The 15,706-nt window shown below is 32.5% G+C and overlaps 2 protein-coding genes across 2 annotated transcripts; both read right to left on the reverse strand.

Annotated features, from left to right (window-relative positions):
• Window positions 1-1,638: 1,638 nt before the first annotated feature.
• Window positions 1,639-2,967, reverse strand: LOC21388751 (zinc finger protein ZAT4). Its single transcript, XM_010093945.1, has one exon. It carries the CDS (start codon window positions 2,965-2,967, stop codon window positions 1,639-1,641), a length of 1,329 nt encoding a protein of 442 aa, XP_010092247.1.
• Window positions 2,968-8,570: 5,603 nt separating this feature from the next.
• LOC21388752 (high mobility group B protein 10) lies at window positions 8,571-12,897 on the reverse strand. The gene is made up of 6 exons (XM_010093946.2): window positions 12,632-12,897; window positions 11,144-11,222; window positions 10,146-10,308; window positions 9,973-10,050; window positions 9,477-9,832; window positions 8,571-9,058 (listed from the first exon to the last, which is right to left on the reverse strand). Exons 1-6 carry the CDS (start codon window positions 12,817-12,819, stop codon window positions 8,960-8,962), a joined length of 963 nt encoding a protein of 320 aa, XP_010092248.1. The 5' UTR covers window positions 12,820-12,897; the 3' UTR covers window positions 8,571-8,959.
• Window positions 12,898-15,706: the final 2,809 nt, after the last annotated feature.

The following is a 15,706-nucleotide window of genomic DNA, read 5'->3' on the forward strand; positions in this document are numbered from 1 at the left end:
TGTTTTTAAATTGTTTTCAAATTAGATTTGCTTAACAGTTTTATTTCTGAGGATACTTTAAGCGGGTGTGTAATTCTCGGTATGCCTAGAATCAATGAGTATCATTCATTTGGGTATACGTACCACTGTATATATATATATATATATATATATAAACGTATACGCAGTGAGTATCATTACTAGAACTGTCCATTTATAAAGAAGCATACCATGTCACCATTTTGTACGTGCAATAATGCAAACATAATATATAGAGAATAGTTTAAACATTTTCTTGACCCTGCAATTTGAAATGTATACATGACGCAGTAGAATAGAAAGGAATCAGATAAAGCCTAGACTCTTTCAAAGGAATTAGGATAAAAAAGAAATACTTGAAATTGTCTTCGAAATTTAAATTTATGGTAAGAAGAATTAGAAGAAAAAAAATTGAATTGAACTGCAAAGGTAAGCCTAATTAGGAATCCGAATAAAATCCCAATAAAAGACAAGCTCAATTGTTTTGTTTTCTGCATTGTTCAACCAGTCATAATGTTCACACCGAGTGATAGACACTTGGAGGGTAACCTTCTACCTTATTTATATATATATATATATACATATATACATATATATATATATATATATACATACATGTGTGTATGTATATATGCTTCAGAAAAAAAAAAAGAGCAAATGTATCTCCATCATCTCTACACCAAAAGAACTATAATCAGACAGAATTCATGGCCTCACATTCAGTTTTTTCTGGAGGAATACCATAATGGGGAGCAGGTTTCCGTACATTCTCTAAAACAAGTTGTTTAACGAATAAAGAGCATACCTTTCTCTGTCATATTCTTTTCTTATTATATATATGAAAAGGAAGTTCATAATATAATAAAGAAAAATATTGCTGATTCTTCCAAGTTAGGGAAAAGTCATCTATTTTGACTTTTTTTTTTCCTTCACAAAATACATCGTACTGGCTGCTATATGTGTAGTTACTATTTGCTAGTCTCTCAAATTATCAATATATTAAGCCCCATTTGTTTCGCTAGTTCAAATTATAACTCAAGTTTTTACTACAATATTTTCTCTCGTAAAAATTCAAATTTAACTTTTTCTATTATAATGTTTTCTCTCACACGAATTCACTTTTTAACTGAAATTCTCAATTCAAATGAGCGAATTGAGAATTGAGAAAATCAGATTGATCTTAACACCTAAAAGTTCACAATGTATATAGTGGATCCAATGAAGACATATATAGTAGAAGGAACAATAAAGATGATCATGAAAGAAAAGTTGATACATCAAGCTTCATAACCCAAAAGAAGAACTTTTGGATGAAGAAAATCAACACAAGAAGACAAAGTTACAAAAAAATGACACCAAAACAAAAGAAAGACTTTTCCCTCTTCAATTTCCCAATAGCTAGTACTACTAGTAAAAGATCCCTAAAAAAAGGCTAACTTAAACAACCCCACAAGAACGTAGCCAATTATGAGAATAATTAGCATCAAAAGAGCTGGAAAATTCTTTAACTGCACACCTAATGCAAGAGAAGAAGACCATGATCACTACTAGTAAAAGCGTAATGAGTCCACTAACTAGCTACTAGCAAAAAAAAAAAAGAAACTGCTTGCAATTAGTTGTTCAATCCTCTGATGTTGGAACCTCATTGAGATCAAAATCTTTAACAATCTTACTATCATCATTTTCAGCAGAAACTTGATCATCTTCAACATTATCCTTGTCATCTGTTGCTTCCTCGGACCTCGACGAATCATCCGAATTCGACAATCGGCTATTGATAATTATCTTGATGTTCTTCTTGTTGTGGCTTGACCTGTGGCCGCCTAGAGCTTGGTAACTTGGGAAGGACCTCTTGCAAACACTGCATACATATTGACGACCTCTACCACTACTACTTGCAGGTGATTTTGCGCTATTACTAGTACTAGTAGTTCTAATCACTTGGCCTTCTTCTCCTTCTTCTTCTTCTAGGTCTGCCAACTTCATCTTCTTTATTATTTTCTTGCTCTTCATGCTCTTGTTCTTTATCCTCTTCATCATGTAATAATCCTTCTCATCCCCCGAATTCTCTTCTTCTTCTTCTTCTTTCTCTTCTTCTTTCTTTGCTTTTCCTTTGTTCTTATTGATCCGATCAAGAATGGTTAATAATTCTGAGCGAGCTCCAGGCTTCTGACAAGCGAGCATCATAAGATCAAAGACAGCCTCCTTCGCGGTCTTCTCCATCCACGGGACATCTGCCAAACTCAGGCCGCCTGAGGACGAGGAGGAGGAACCGCTAGTAGTAATACGGTTGCCGCTACCTCTCTTCGCGGTGATGGGCCACTTAAGATCATCACTAGCAGGAGAAGGAGTTTTTGGGGAATTAGAAGTCGACAATAGAACTGGCCGCCTTTTTTTCGGGGTTGCTTCCGAAGAATCATCATCATCATCAATCATAGGATGATCTTGATCAGGAACAGTAGAAGAAGAAGGTTGAGGAGGAGGTTGAATTCCTCTCCAACCCCTATCAGGATGAGACCTCATGTGACCGAAAAGCGATTTCATCGACGGAAAACTCTTCTCGCAGAGCGGGCAAATTGGAACATCTTCTTCCTCTTCATCATCTTCCTCATCGTTATCGTGAATAATTGCTTTGCGTTTGTTGCTGGGCTTTGTACTATTGTTGTTGTTTTTGGGTGGGAGATTGTGCATTCTCTTGTGGCCGCCGAGCGCTTTTCCAGACTTGTAACGCTTATTACAAACCGGGCATACAAAAGGCAACAATTCTTCATCTTGAACATGGTCTTCAACTTGTTCATGATCATCTGGCTTAAGCTTATTGATCATCATCTTTTGATCATGGCCGTTGATCATGTCTTGATCAGCAGTGGTGGGCTCTGGTTTCGGAGTGATCTTCAGCTTCAAGCAAAGCCGTCCCTGGTTATTTGCATCTTCTTTCTCTTCCTCCATTATTATGTTCAGAGCTTAATTAGTTACAGAATACATAGAAGAAGAAACGAAACAAAAAGGAGAAGAAGAAACAGACTGATAAGAGATTTTTCTGGGGAAGAATAAATGTCGGTTAAGAATATCACGGTTTCTTAGATTCTATTTTTATTTTTAAAAGAAGAAATTTATTTGTAATTGATTTTTTTTTTTGTCAAAATGTAAAAGAATATTTATCACGAAATTTTGAAATATATATGGGAAGAGGAAGAGGGAAGAAGGAAAGTAGAAATTGGTGAGATTAAAAGGTCAAAGTAAGGGTAAGAATTTCGACAAGTACTAAATAAGGAAATTATATTACTTTCATAATTAAATTAAGATTTCTTTTTTTGTTTTTTGTCTTTTTTGGAAATTTGAATTAAGAATCTATATCCCAAACCAAAGAAAGACTTTTGGTTTCACGGTAAAAAAAACGGAATTGGTAATGCTGATGTATATTAATGAGCTTTTTATAATTTCTTTTATTTTCCTAAATAAATCTTTTATTTTTGAACTTAATGAATAATCTCTTTTTTTTTTTTTTTTTGGTTCTTATGAGTTGATAAGGAAGTTGGGTTAATTGAAAACCGCAAAAGAAATCCTTACAAGTTTCTTGAGATCAATGACCACATGAAAGGAGATTATTATTTAACTTTCATATTTTGTTTCTCTTAAGTATTATATCATCATATTAATCATGATTTTCATTTTTCACAATATTAATAATTGTTGTAGGGTAAGAAATCTTATAAGATATGATATCAATCTGATTTGGGTATAGAAACTTAACTGAAAACCGCAAAAGAAATCCTTGCAAGTATCTTGAAATTAGTGAGAGGTTAAAAGCTCTAATTGAATCCTACATGGGAAGGTCAATTTAAAATCATCCAAGAGGCTCAATCTTATTTACCCTTGTTTTGTTTTAAAGAAGCATAAAGTTTATATATATATATATATATATATATATATATTCTTCATCTTGAACATGGTCTTCAACTTGTTCATGATCATCTGGCTTAAGCTTATTGATCATCATCTTTTGATCATGGCCGTTGATCATGTCTTGATCAGCAGTGGTGGGCTCTGGTTTCGGAGTGATCTTCAGCTTCAAGCAAAGCCGTCCCTGGTTATTTGCATCTTCTTTCTCTTCCTCCATTATTATGTTCAGAGCTTAATTAGTTACAGAATACATAGAAGAAGAAACGAAACAAAAAGGAGAAGAAGAAACAGACTGATAAGAGATTTTTCTGGGGAAGAATAAATGTCGGTTAAGAATATCACGGTTTCTTAGATTCTATTTTTATTTTTAAAAGAAGAAATTTATTTGTAATTGATTTTTTTTTTTGTCAAAATGTAAAAGAATATTTATCACGAAATTTTGAAATATATATGGGAAGAGGAAGAGGGAAGAAGGAAAGTAGAAATTGGTGAGATTAAAAGGTCAAAGTAAGGGTAAGAATTTCGACAAGTACTAAATAAGGAAATTATATTACTTTCATAATTAAATTAAGATTTCTTTTTTTGTTTTTTGTCTTTTTTGGAAATTTGAATTAAGAATCTATATCCCAAACCAAAGAAAGACTTTTGGTTTCACGGTAAAAAAAACGGAATTGGTAATGCTGATGTATATTAATGAGCTTTTTATAATTTCTTTTATTTTCCTAAATAAATCTTTTATTTTTGAACTTAATGAATAATCTCTTTTTTTTTTTTTTTTGGTTCTTATGAGTTGATAAGGAAGTTGGGTTAATTGAAAACCGCAAAAGAAATCCTTACAAGTTTCTTGAGATCAATGACCACATGAAAGGAGATTATTATTTAACTTTCATATTTTGTTTCTCTTAAGTATTATATCATCATATTAATCATGATTTTCATTTTTCACAATATTAATAATTGTTGTAGGGTAAGAAATCTTATAAGATATGATATCAATCTGATTTGGGTATAGAAACTTAACTGAAAACCGCAAAAGAAATCCTTGCAAGTATCTTGAAATTAGTGAGAGGTTAAAAGCTCTAATTGAATCCTACATGGGAAGGTCAATTTAAAATCATCCAAGAGGCTCAATCTTATTTACCCTTGTTTTGTTTTAAAGAAGCATAAAGTTTATATATATATATATATATATATATATATTGTGTGGTTATAATGATTATTATGGATGGAAACGTAATAATTGAAAATCGAGAAAAGGGAAGAAGAAACTAAAGAAATTAGAAACATGAAACTGGTGAGATTAAAAAGGTCAAAATAAGAGTTAGAGAGAGGCACTAAATTAGGAAAATAGATTACTTTGAATTTTGAATTAAGGATCTAAATCCCTTAATTAAGATAGCAAAGAAAGACTTTTCGTTTTACGGTAGGAAAATAGTGAAGTGGTAATGAATATTATTAAGTTTTTTATTTATTTATTTTTTATCTGTTCTTTTTTTTTTTTTTTAACTCGAATATCTTTTGGTTTTTATGAGAGTAGGTTCTTATGAGTTGATACAGAAGTTGGATTAAGATGTTGGAGATAAAAAACGCAATAAGAGGCAAAGAAAGCCTTTAATTTTCCATTATTGCAGAGTAATTATAAAATATATATGTATATATATATATATATATATATTGTTCTTATGAGTATGACTCGTGAATTGAAAATTGACTCCTTTATCTTTTATTCTTATTCCATTAAATTTAAACTCCTACTATTAATTATAGTTGTAAAACAATTTAGCGCGTAACTCTACTATTAATTATACAACCCATGACACGTAATACTTACTCTTTTTTTTTTTTTTTCTGTTTTTGAAAAGAGAAACTGTTGTACTTATGAATTGCAACGACGAGGTTAATTACATACGAGAAAGGAGATAAATAGTTTTTAAAGTGCATGAGTTTAAATTTTTATCCTTAATTAGAATTGTAAGTTTAGGTTGGGCTAAATAGGTCAGCCCAAGGCCCACCATTGTTGGCCCGGGTCCGGCCCTAACCTCTGGGCCTGGCCTGGCCAAGGTTTCAAGTTCAAACATTTATTCAGACTCGACCTGACTGGGCCAGACCGACCTGACTTAAGTGACATATTTTTAATTTTTTTAAAATACCTTATAAAATTCTGGCCGGCCTATTTCTTTTCGGCTTTAAGGTCAGATTGGGTTGACACTTTCCTTTAGGGGCGGGCAGGCCTGTACTGAAATTTGCATTCGAGCTTTTGAGACTAAGCTGAACGGCCTGAGCTTTTACCTCTATCTTAACTCTTGAATAACACTCTAAACAAAAATCTAACAATTTTTTCATTAAATAAACATCTTAACCCTGATAATGGTCTAATTAATAACAATTGTTTGTGAATAAATAATGATTAAGTCAAATGCCAATATTAACAAGTTCAAGATTCAAGTTGTCAATTAACGATAAATTTTTACGTACATTGTGTATACCGTGAGGCATTCCATACATTAACTAAAGTTGTTTTTCTTACGATGAATTCGAAAATATAAAATCTCATTTGTAAAAATCAAAGATTGGGAATCCACATTGTCAATCAAATATATTAATAGAGTAAGAATGAAGATCGTTGAATGGAAAAGTAAGTAGCAATGTCCCCTTTATGGGATGCATATTAAAGAAACTTCACGCGTAGCTTGAGTATTTATTTATTTATTTTTTCCGTAGAGCTTAGAGATCATACGGTATTTATACACAAATGCTACGTTTCTTTCATCTTTTAACGTTTGCATTATGTTTGTGAACCTCATTACTTTTAATTAAAGGATTATGGAGGTCTAATTTGCTATTAATTAAATGATCATCAACATAAATGCACCCATGGGAAGTTTATATTGGGCATATGTCATCTAATTAATTAAGACTATAAGAATTGAATGTTTATTGCTTACAATATCCCACTAGTAATCTTAAAACCGCGTAGAAATACAGGAACGTGAAATGAAAGAAATAAAAGATAAAAAAGCTATAATATGTTCTATCAATATTTCCTTACATGATTATATTTTTTTCCTTTTTAAGGTTTAGTAAACCTTAAACTTGAAGGAATAGTAAATAGTAATGACAATAAGAGATAACAATAAGTTTTGGATTTTGAAATAACGCCCCCTCTTGGGTTATAAATTTGAATAGGAATTCAAAATTGTTTAAATTTTTGTGAAAGAAAATACTTTAACAAAAAAAAAAAAGGAACTATACAAATAAGAAAAAATAGTTGAAAGCTAATTGAACTGATTCGAATTACTCTGGTACATAATTTTTAATTAATACTTCAAAAACCAAAGTTTCGAACTACTCATGAAGATAATATGCATCACATAAAGAATTTAACTAATTAATGTTAGTAAATAACAAAGTAACCTTTTTTCCACTGGCCAATTATCTGTTATCCATTTGCTGAAGCAAAGAGAAAACCTCCTTTATCCATTTCTTGAAGAAAAAGAAAAAGTCTTAAGAGTTACTACCTCTTTAATCACCTTTTTTTTTCTTTTTTTTTTTTAAATCGTTTTTGGTGGAATATTTGTATAACAGCAGGAGTGAGTTATCACTAACTGTGGAATGCAAAAAGATTATCGTGTCTTTTAATCCGCCGCCAACTTAGGAATGGTTTAAGCATAAGCTGAAGCTGGCCTTTAATTATGTCCAAAACAACAGAAGTAAAAATGGAATTACAATCCTATGAAAGGTCATTTGTTTTTAGGATGATTTTATGGTGTTAAACAAAAAAAACAAAAAAAATGCCGGTATTGTTCAATTCTGAATTGTCTGATCATATTTCAACCACATTCATCTGATCATATTTTAACAAAACTTTATCAGAAGTTGCACTCTATTGTAGGATATTTTGCAAACCTTATCATATTAGCTTTCTTTTTTTAATGAGAAAAAGTTATCAAGTGAGTTATTCATATATTTAGGTTAAACCCCTTTATATATATATATATGTGTGTGTGTCAAACTGAAAACATGGGTGGAGTTGATCTGATCTTATGAAATACAGATTCGAAGATTTTGGTGCTAGTTAGGATTTGGTATTTGAGTTTTGAAAAATAAATCTGAGTTTAATATTTAAACTCAGAGGTATATAGGATTAGATATGTTTTTATTTAAATTTTGATTCTCCTATGGAGATAATGTTTATCTCATAGATTTCTTTCTATTGAAGCATTGTAGTACGCTCTGATTAAACGGGTGACGAAAGCAAATAATGTGTTTCAAGTACATGGTACTCAAGATATTGCTATTTCTAACATGGAATTCCGAATTACTTGACTTTGACTTTTTTCTCCCTTTATAATCAAACTTGACTTCTGACTTTTGGGGCAGATAATTCCAATTTTAGCACATAATTCCAATTTTATGGCACTGATTTAGGGGCAGGTGTTATAAACAGAGCAAATTCGTTCAAAGTTTCCAATTCACAGCTTTTGACTTTGATCAGACAACCGAATTCTCAAAACTCATCAGATTACAGGGCCCTACGGTAGTCTCATTTTCGGTAATGCACGTTTTTAACCGTCGGACCTTATGAAAATCACATTAAAATGAAAAATTGTACACAACATACAATTTCTTATACAGACTGTTGAGGAAAATACAATGTACCAAAACGCAATTTTTTCAAGTCCTACCACATGAATCTCATAGTTTATATGTCAATAAGAAACTCATATGGAAGTTGAATAAAAGATTAGAAAAAGGAAGAGGAAAACTCCAAGAGCAAAATTGTGGTCCTAATCCTATGTTAGATTTCATACCAGAGCAGTATGCATTTTTTCAAAGGCAAACGTGCTGAAAGGGAAGCTGTAGTAAAAGACAACCGAAACTAATAAAACAGAAAACACACAAAAGGACTTGAACTTCAAGTTGAATAGAAGCAATATAACAACTGCATAACACTATAAAAACGTACAACAGACAAAGCTAATAATATCCTAAGAAAAAGGGGTTCCTATCCTATGCGACACTAATAATTTGGAGACCACTAAAGCGGCGTCGTCGTCGTCGCGTTATGGGAAGATTTATATTCCAACAGTTCATTCTTGTATCTTTCCTTGTCCCTCACCCCTTTGTCCTGATAAACCTGTAATGCCACCGTATATCAGTGGTGCAGCCAGAAAAGTTTCTCAGTGAGGATACAATATGAGATGTACGAAATAATTTTCAATTGAATGGAAAGTCGAAGCACAGTTTTCTTATTGGATCAGAATACAACTGAACTTTTTTATAAATTTTATGTATAAAAACAAAAATTTTGATATCTTAGTGGGGATAAATTGTATGCGACTCCATCAACGCGGCATTCTCCTTGCAAGGATGTTTACTTTCACAATTTACATGGGCTGAGAATGTATAAATGTATAAATATTTCTAATATTAGAAGTAATAATCAATGTCATAATTTTCGTCCATACGAATTCTCTTCTCAGGCATGTCAAGTAACCTATAAAAGTCACAAATATGCGAATACACTCACGAAAATAATAAGGCATTAAACATACTTGTTTTTCTGCTTCAGTGAGATTATTCCAGAGAAGCCCAATTGTCTTGCTGATGGCCTTCTCTTGCCCGTAATACATAGGTTTTAGCCTCGCATAATGCTCCGCGAAGAAGAAATTGTAGCCACTCCTATTTGACTTGGGCCGAGATGGGTCCCGCAATGCCAACCTAGATTTCTTTCGATTCCTACGACTACGCCGGTCTGGAGGGTAAGAGCTTTGAGACGTATGGAAGGGAACATGATATAAGACGCCTTGCAGCTGATCCGAACCCAAGTTAACCGTGATCAGATATCCATTTTCAAACTTCCCATCAATTGCTCCATTAACAGAAGAGCCGGGCTGCAATTCCAGGGTTGCTGCATAAAGATTATACATATAATTTATCAAACAATCATTACTGTGTCATTGATTGAGATAATAAGTAGGAAGGTCAAGAAACTAACGAAACAAAACCAATACGCTGTAGAATCATCATATCGAAATCGTAAATACTTACACTGACTTGGTAATTGGTTCCTAATCGTGCCTTCGCCAGCGGCCCCTAATTCATTGGCAAGGTTTCTACCAACAGGATCTAAGACACAGAAACAATAGAACCATACATTATTCCATTTATCAAAGATTTTCCAGAAAAGTGTACAAAAGAATGAAGAAACCGTGTCTAATTACCATCCATTGAAATTGAAGCAACTTGTTTGCGGAAATAATACACCTGCTCAAACTGATAGAGCAAAGAGAGGTAGTACTTCCTTAAGACAAATGAAGCACTGGTAATTGTTGATGGGAAATTGAAGACCACAACGACTTGCTTCCATTTTCTATCCTTAAGAACCTGTGACCATATTTAGAGAAGTTAAAGCATGGGTTTGAAGAAGAATTTGTATAAGCAATAATATCAAAACCATTGAAGACAAACATAACGTATATAAAGTAGCATCATATATATATATATATATATATAACACATAAAGAACTTAGGGCATATTAACTAAATAGTAATGGGAAATGAAAGTTTTTTTGGAAAATCCGGAATGGTGACGTTTTTTCACCTATTAAATGGAATCGGAAACAAAGCCCCTTTTCAGTATTTACTAACTTTATGAATAGGAATCGTAATAGCTTAAGTACAAAAAATCCTTATGCATATAACTATTAGTTATTATATTTTTTGCTAAAGAATTATTAGTTAAAATTTAGTAAGGCTGCATAAGGAATTTTGTGATTTATTCCAATTCAAAGGGAAACAAAACTGGGGAATAACTGAGGATTGGCTTTATCTTCACTCCTTACATCATGCATACCCCACCAACAAATTGATTCGGTAGGTAAACATGTGAATAGTGTGGAAAACGGTTACTCATTTCCTCCCATTTCCTTACCTATTCGTTATAAGTAAAACATGTCCTAAATGGAGACTACGTAAAAAGTTTTAATTTTTCACAGCACCAATTTCTGTTCAGCTGATTTTCTTCACAACTCAAGTAGTTCAAACCAAAAGTGAGTTCAATTATGCAACATTGGAAAAATCAGCTAATCCATTGAATGTCAAGGAAGAAAGAACTTGACACTTCTCAGAAACTAGGATAAGTTCAACATTTCAGGCTTTCTATATTGTGGAGTAAATGAACAAAACCAACTGCAATTTAGAAAAAAGATGATGAACATACCTTTTCAAGACCGCCACGAGATGTTACTTCGACAAAAAGCCGGTGTAGATCCAGAGCCTTTCCTCCTACAGTAGGAATCCTACAGAAACAATGAGCAGCCAAAAATGTTAATCCCATCCTCATCCATTTTCTGCTTTCTACACTCCCTAATGCATTATGTTGCATAGATGATTATTTCCTTAAAATCTCGTTTAGGCTGACATCAAATATAAACTTTTAAGCTGGTCATTAAAAAAGAAATTTAAGAAAATCAAGTCCCCAATTGTGGAACAACCGGAAGTAGAGGACAGGGGTCCAATCCCCCCATAAAATGAAAATCTTTTAAGCATTTATTTGTCACATTTTCTTTGTAAGCAAAGTAGCATTCATACATACATATGCAGATGCATATATATACATATTGTCTACTCCTCTTTCCCACATTTTCCATACTGTTCTATTAGCTGGCCTGTATACTGAGCACCAAATTTTATTCAAAAAGCCACGTGTACCAAGTGCGCGGCAAGTGCCTAAACAGCGTTATTGACATACTGCATGTCCCCGTTCCCACCACCTATAATTCCTCATAAACCTAACAAACAACTTAACCAAGCTACAAATTGATTGAGCGCCTAGTGCAGGTTATTACTCCAAGCACCAACAAGCTGATGCACGTGACATGCGCACGGAAGACCATACCAATGAACTGAAGACCACAACACCTGTGAATGTGTGCCATTAACTCCTCTACTTAATGGGCAGGCTATTTCATACCAATGAATCGAATTTCTATTTCCGCTCATGGGATACATAAACAAAACAACAGATTCGTTTTAAGTTGTATAACATATATGAATTCTCTACTTTTGCTCCTTCCTAAACCTCTTTTTAGTCATCATCTTAACTCTTGTTCCATTTAAACGGTTGGATGTTGATATGTGGGACCAGTCCAGACTATATCCAAGGCTATTCCTTCAAACGGTTAGATATATCCTATATATACACACAAAAGGAAAAAAGCAACAATTTTTAATGAAATCTTAAAAGACTTGATTACTGTTGATTGAGGCCTATTCACACAATGCCCACCCTAAGATAATTCAAACAAAAATCCTATCTTGCTTTAATAATGGGAATAACAAACAATTGAAAGCAAACATTGAATTTCGAGAAAAAGGCAGAGTAGAAGAATTAAACCAGAAATGTAACAAAAAATAATTAAAAAAAGCACGGAAATTTGACAGACTCTGGAAATAGAAACAAGCAGAACATAAACAAATTGATAAAAGCACGTGAAAAAACAAGAACCCAGCAAATAAACTCACAAAGCAAGCAAGAAACGAATAAAAGCTTAATTATAAACATACCAACAAAAAAAAAATCCCAACTTGCTTTACACTGGGAAAAAGCTAAAGAAGGTATCTTAATGAAAGCACCAAAATTTCTTCGGATCAATAAGAAATTTGAATGAAACAACAAGAACCCAGAAATCAAAATTGGGAATTTTACGTGAATTTGGTCCGAAAGGAATTGTGGAAAGCCCTGAGCTTTTCCCAGAAAAGGTCGGAGCTTTGAACGACATCCTCGTACTTGGCGGCTGCAGACGAAGACCCATTTTCCGAAATGGAGGAAGAAGAAGAAGCAGAAGGAGATAATGGAACCTGGGAGGAGGGCAGGTTCCGGTGGCGGACCAACATTTGATTTTGAGTTTTAGAGAAAGAAAGAAGAGAGAGGGGGGAGAGAGTGGGGCTAAGAAGAATAGAAATACGATAGTTACAAACCCAGCACAACATAACCCAAGATTTCATTTTCTTAATTTAATAATATTCCCTAAAAAAGATTAATATTTTTGTTTTATTTTTAGATTTTATATATATTCTTCAAAATCCTGGAGTACTTTGGTTTAAAAAAAAAAACCCTATAAAAATTAACCGTGATGATCATTTTTCAAAAACGAAAATAAAAGAAAAAATATATATAGAGCTTGTTTGGATTGACTTAAAAAAAATGCTCAACATCAAAGTGTTTTTATTTTATAAATTCTTTTAAGATAAGTCACCTCTTAAGTGCTTTAAATCTGATCGTGTCGACCAATCTCTAGAAAATCATAAGATATGAAATGATCACTCCTCTATAAACTTAAGGTTTGTTCTTTTACACTTAAACTTAAATATTTAAAATTGTTTCCATCTATCCTCCCCTCAAATCTTGTGCTTTTGTCATCGATGAATAGGCTCTTGAATCTCTATCTAAGTCGGATGGGTAGGCTTTGAATCTCTAACTAAATCCGGTGTGTGAGTTTTCTTTGTAATCTTTCAATTACGTTATCAATAAAGTTTCATTTTGTGTTCAATTACTAAGTTGCTAGTTAGAATCTTAGAAGAATTACTAGTTAAAAGCACGCACGACATTAAATAACGGTTACACAAATAGTTGAAAAAAAAGAGAAAGAAAAAAGAAAAGATAAAAGAAATAAAGATAAAAATGAGAAAAAGATCTGAAATAAAAAAGGAAAAAAAAGACAACAAAATTTATGAAAAAAAATTATGCCATATGTTTTGAAGTTAAAGTTGAAATTTATGAATATTGCAGACATAATATGTTTTATGTAAGGATACATTTGAGAATAAATTAATTTAATAAGATAATTAAAAAAAATTAGTATTTTAAGTAATTATAAAAAAAGTATTGAAAGGAGAAATATTTGAAAATATATAAAAATTAAAGGTTAAAAGATTAAAGATACAACAAAAACAAAGATAAGGGAGGAAAAAGAAGAAAGAAAAAGAAAAGTTTAAAAACTGAAAAAGGGGGGAAAAAAAAAAACAATTAAGTGGCAATGAAACTGGGGCAAAGAAACGCCTCGTGAAACCTATTCTCTCTTTTAAGGAGAGATATTCTCAGTTATTTGAGAATTTGTACAAAGGATGAAGTGACTGCTCTTCTTGTTTTGATGTGATCGATTGGAATGCCACATTAGAAGAGAAAAAGAGGTTGTTGGAGAGAGCGTTTACAAATGAAGAAAGTGCGACAGATCACAGTTTTGAGTTTTAAGACATAAATTCCTTGGCTGAGAGGGCTTCACTTTGGGACCTTTTCAGAATTATTGGGAGTAAGTGAAAGGAGGTTTGATGAAGGTGTTTGGGTGTTTTTTCAGGAATGGTATGTTTAATTTAGACACTAACCAACACCTTTTGTGCCACATTCAGAAAGAAGGAAAAGAAAAAAAAATAAAAAAAACAAACAAACAAAAAACACAGTTGAAGGACTAAAAGTTTTTTGACCCCACCAGTTTGGTAACTAGCATCTACGAGTTTTTAGGGAAAGTTTTGGAAATTACATTTGTCGAGGTATAAAGTAAAGAAAAAGAAGGGTATGGTGTTTAGGATTGATGTTGAGAAGGCTTATGACCATGTAAGAATACAACAACAGCAAGCCAACAACAACAACAAACCTTAAACCTTTTTTAATTAGGATCGGTTATATAGATTTCATTTTTTCGCACAATTCTGTTCGAAATTTGACTTTCTTGAAAACCTAGATTTAGAATGTCATTTCTAAGTACTTTAGTCTACGTAATTCTTAATCTACCACTCTCTCTCCTAATATTAGGTATAAAAATGTCATCACAAGCACGAATTGGTGCTTCTAGCGGTCTATGTTAGACATAATCGTACCACCTCAAGCGGCCTTCGCGCACCTTATCTTCTATTAGTGCTACACTTACTTTACTACAAGTAACTTCATTCTTTATGTGACCCATTCTTGTATGATCACTCATATATCTTAACATACGTATTTTTGTCACACTCATCTTACATATATGTTGTCTCTTAATGACCTAACATTCACTACCATATAACATAGCATGGCAGATTGCAGTCCTCTAGAATATGGAAAAAAAAAAGAATCACTACTAGAAAATGGAGATAAGATGATGATTAAAAAAACGTCGTTAAAAGATATGACGAATTTTTTACGACTCGCCATTGTATCTACAGTCGTTAAATATTTAAGACATACGACGACGACGGTTAAAACTGCCATTTAATACACACCTAAACACTACACGATTTCAGAAAAGGCAAATTAATTTTTGATGGGATGTTTTCAAGATGAGTGGGAGCAAGTATTATTTTTTAGGAATGGTGTGATTAATTTTGATACTGATCACGCTTTTTGTGCCTCATTCAAAAGAAAACAGAAAAGAGAGAACCAATTTCAAAGAGGATGAAGGATTTTAAACTCATTAGTTTGGTCTCTAGAATCTACAAGTTTTTAATGAATGTTTTGGCAATTACGTACATTTGCCTGGGTAAAGAGTAGAAGGAGGAACATTTGGTCTTTAAAATTTGATTGTGAGGTAAAATATTGTAATAAAAAGATTAATTTACGAGTGAAATCTACGAAAAGAATGGGGTCAAGAGTATCGTGGCAAGATTAGAGAACGAGAATGACGCTTTCTTAGAAAATCAAGAGGATTGTGAAAAGGAAACTAGTGAGTTTTAACTTTTAAGTAACAATCATGCGAGAACAACATCACATGGTGAAACTATTAACCAAAAAAAAAAAAAAAATATATAT

Source organism: Morus notabilis, unplaced genomic scaffold, assembly GCF_000414095.1.
Source record: "Morus notabilis unplaced genomic scaffold, ASM41409v2 Scaffold595, whole genome shotgun sequence".
Lineage (NCBI taxonomy): Eukaryota > Viridiplantae > Streptophyta > Magnoliopsida > Rosales > Moraceae > Morus > Morus notabilis.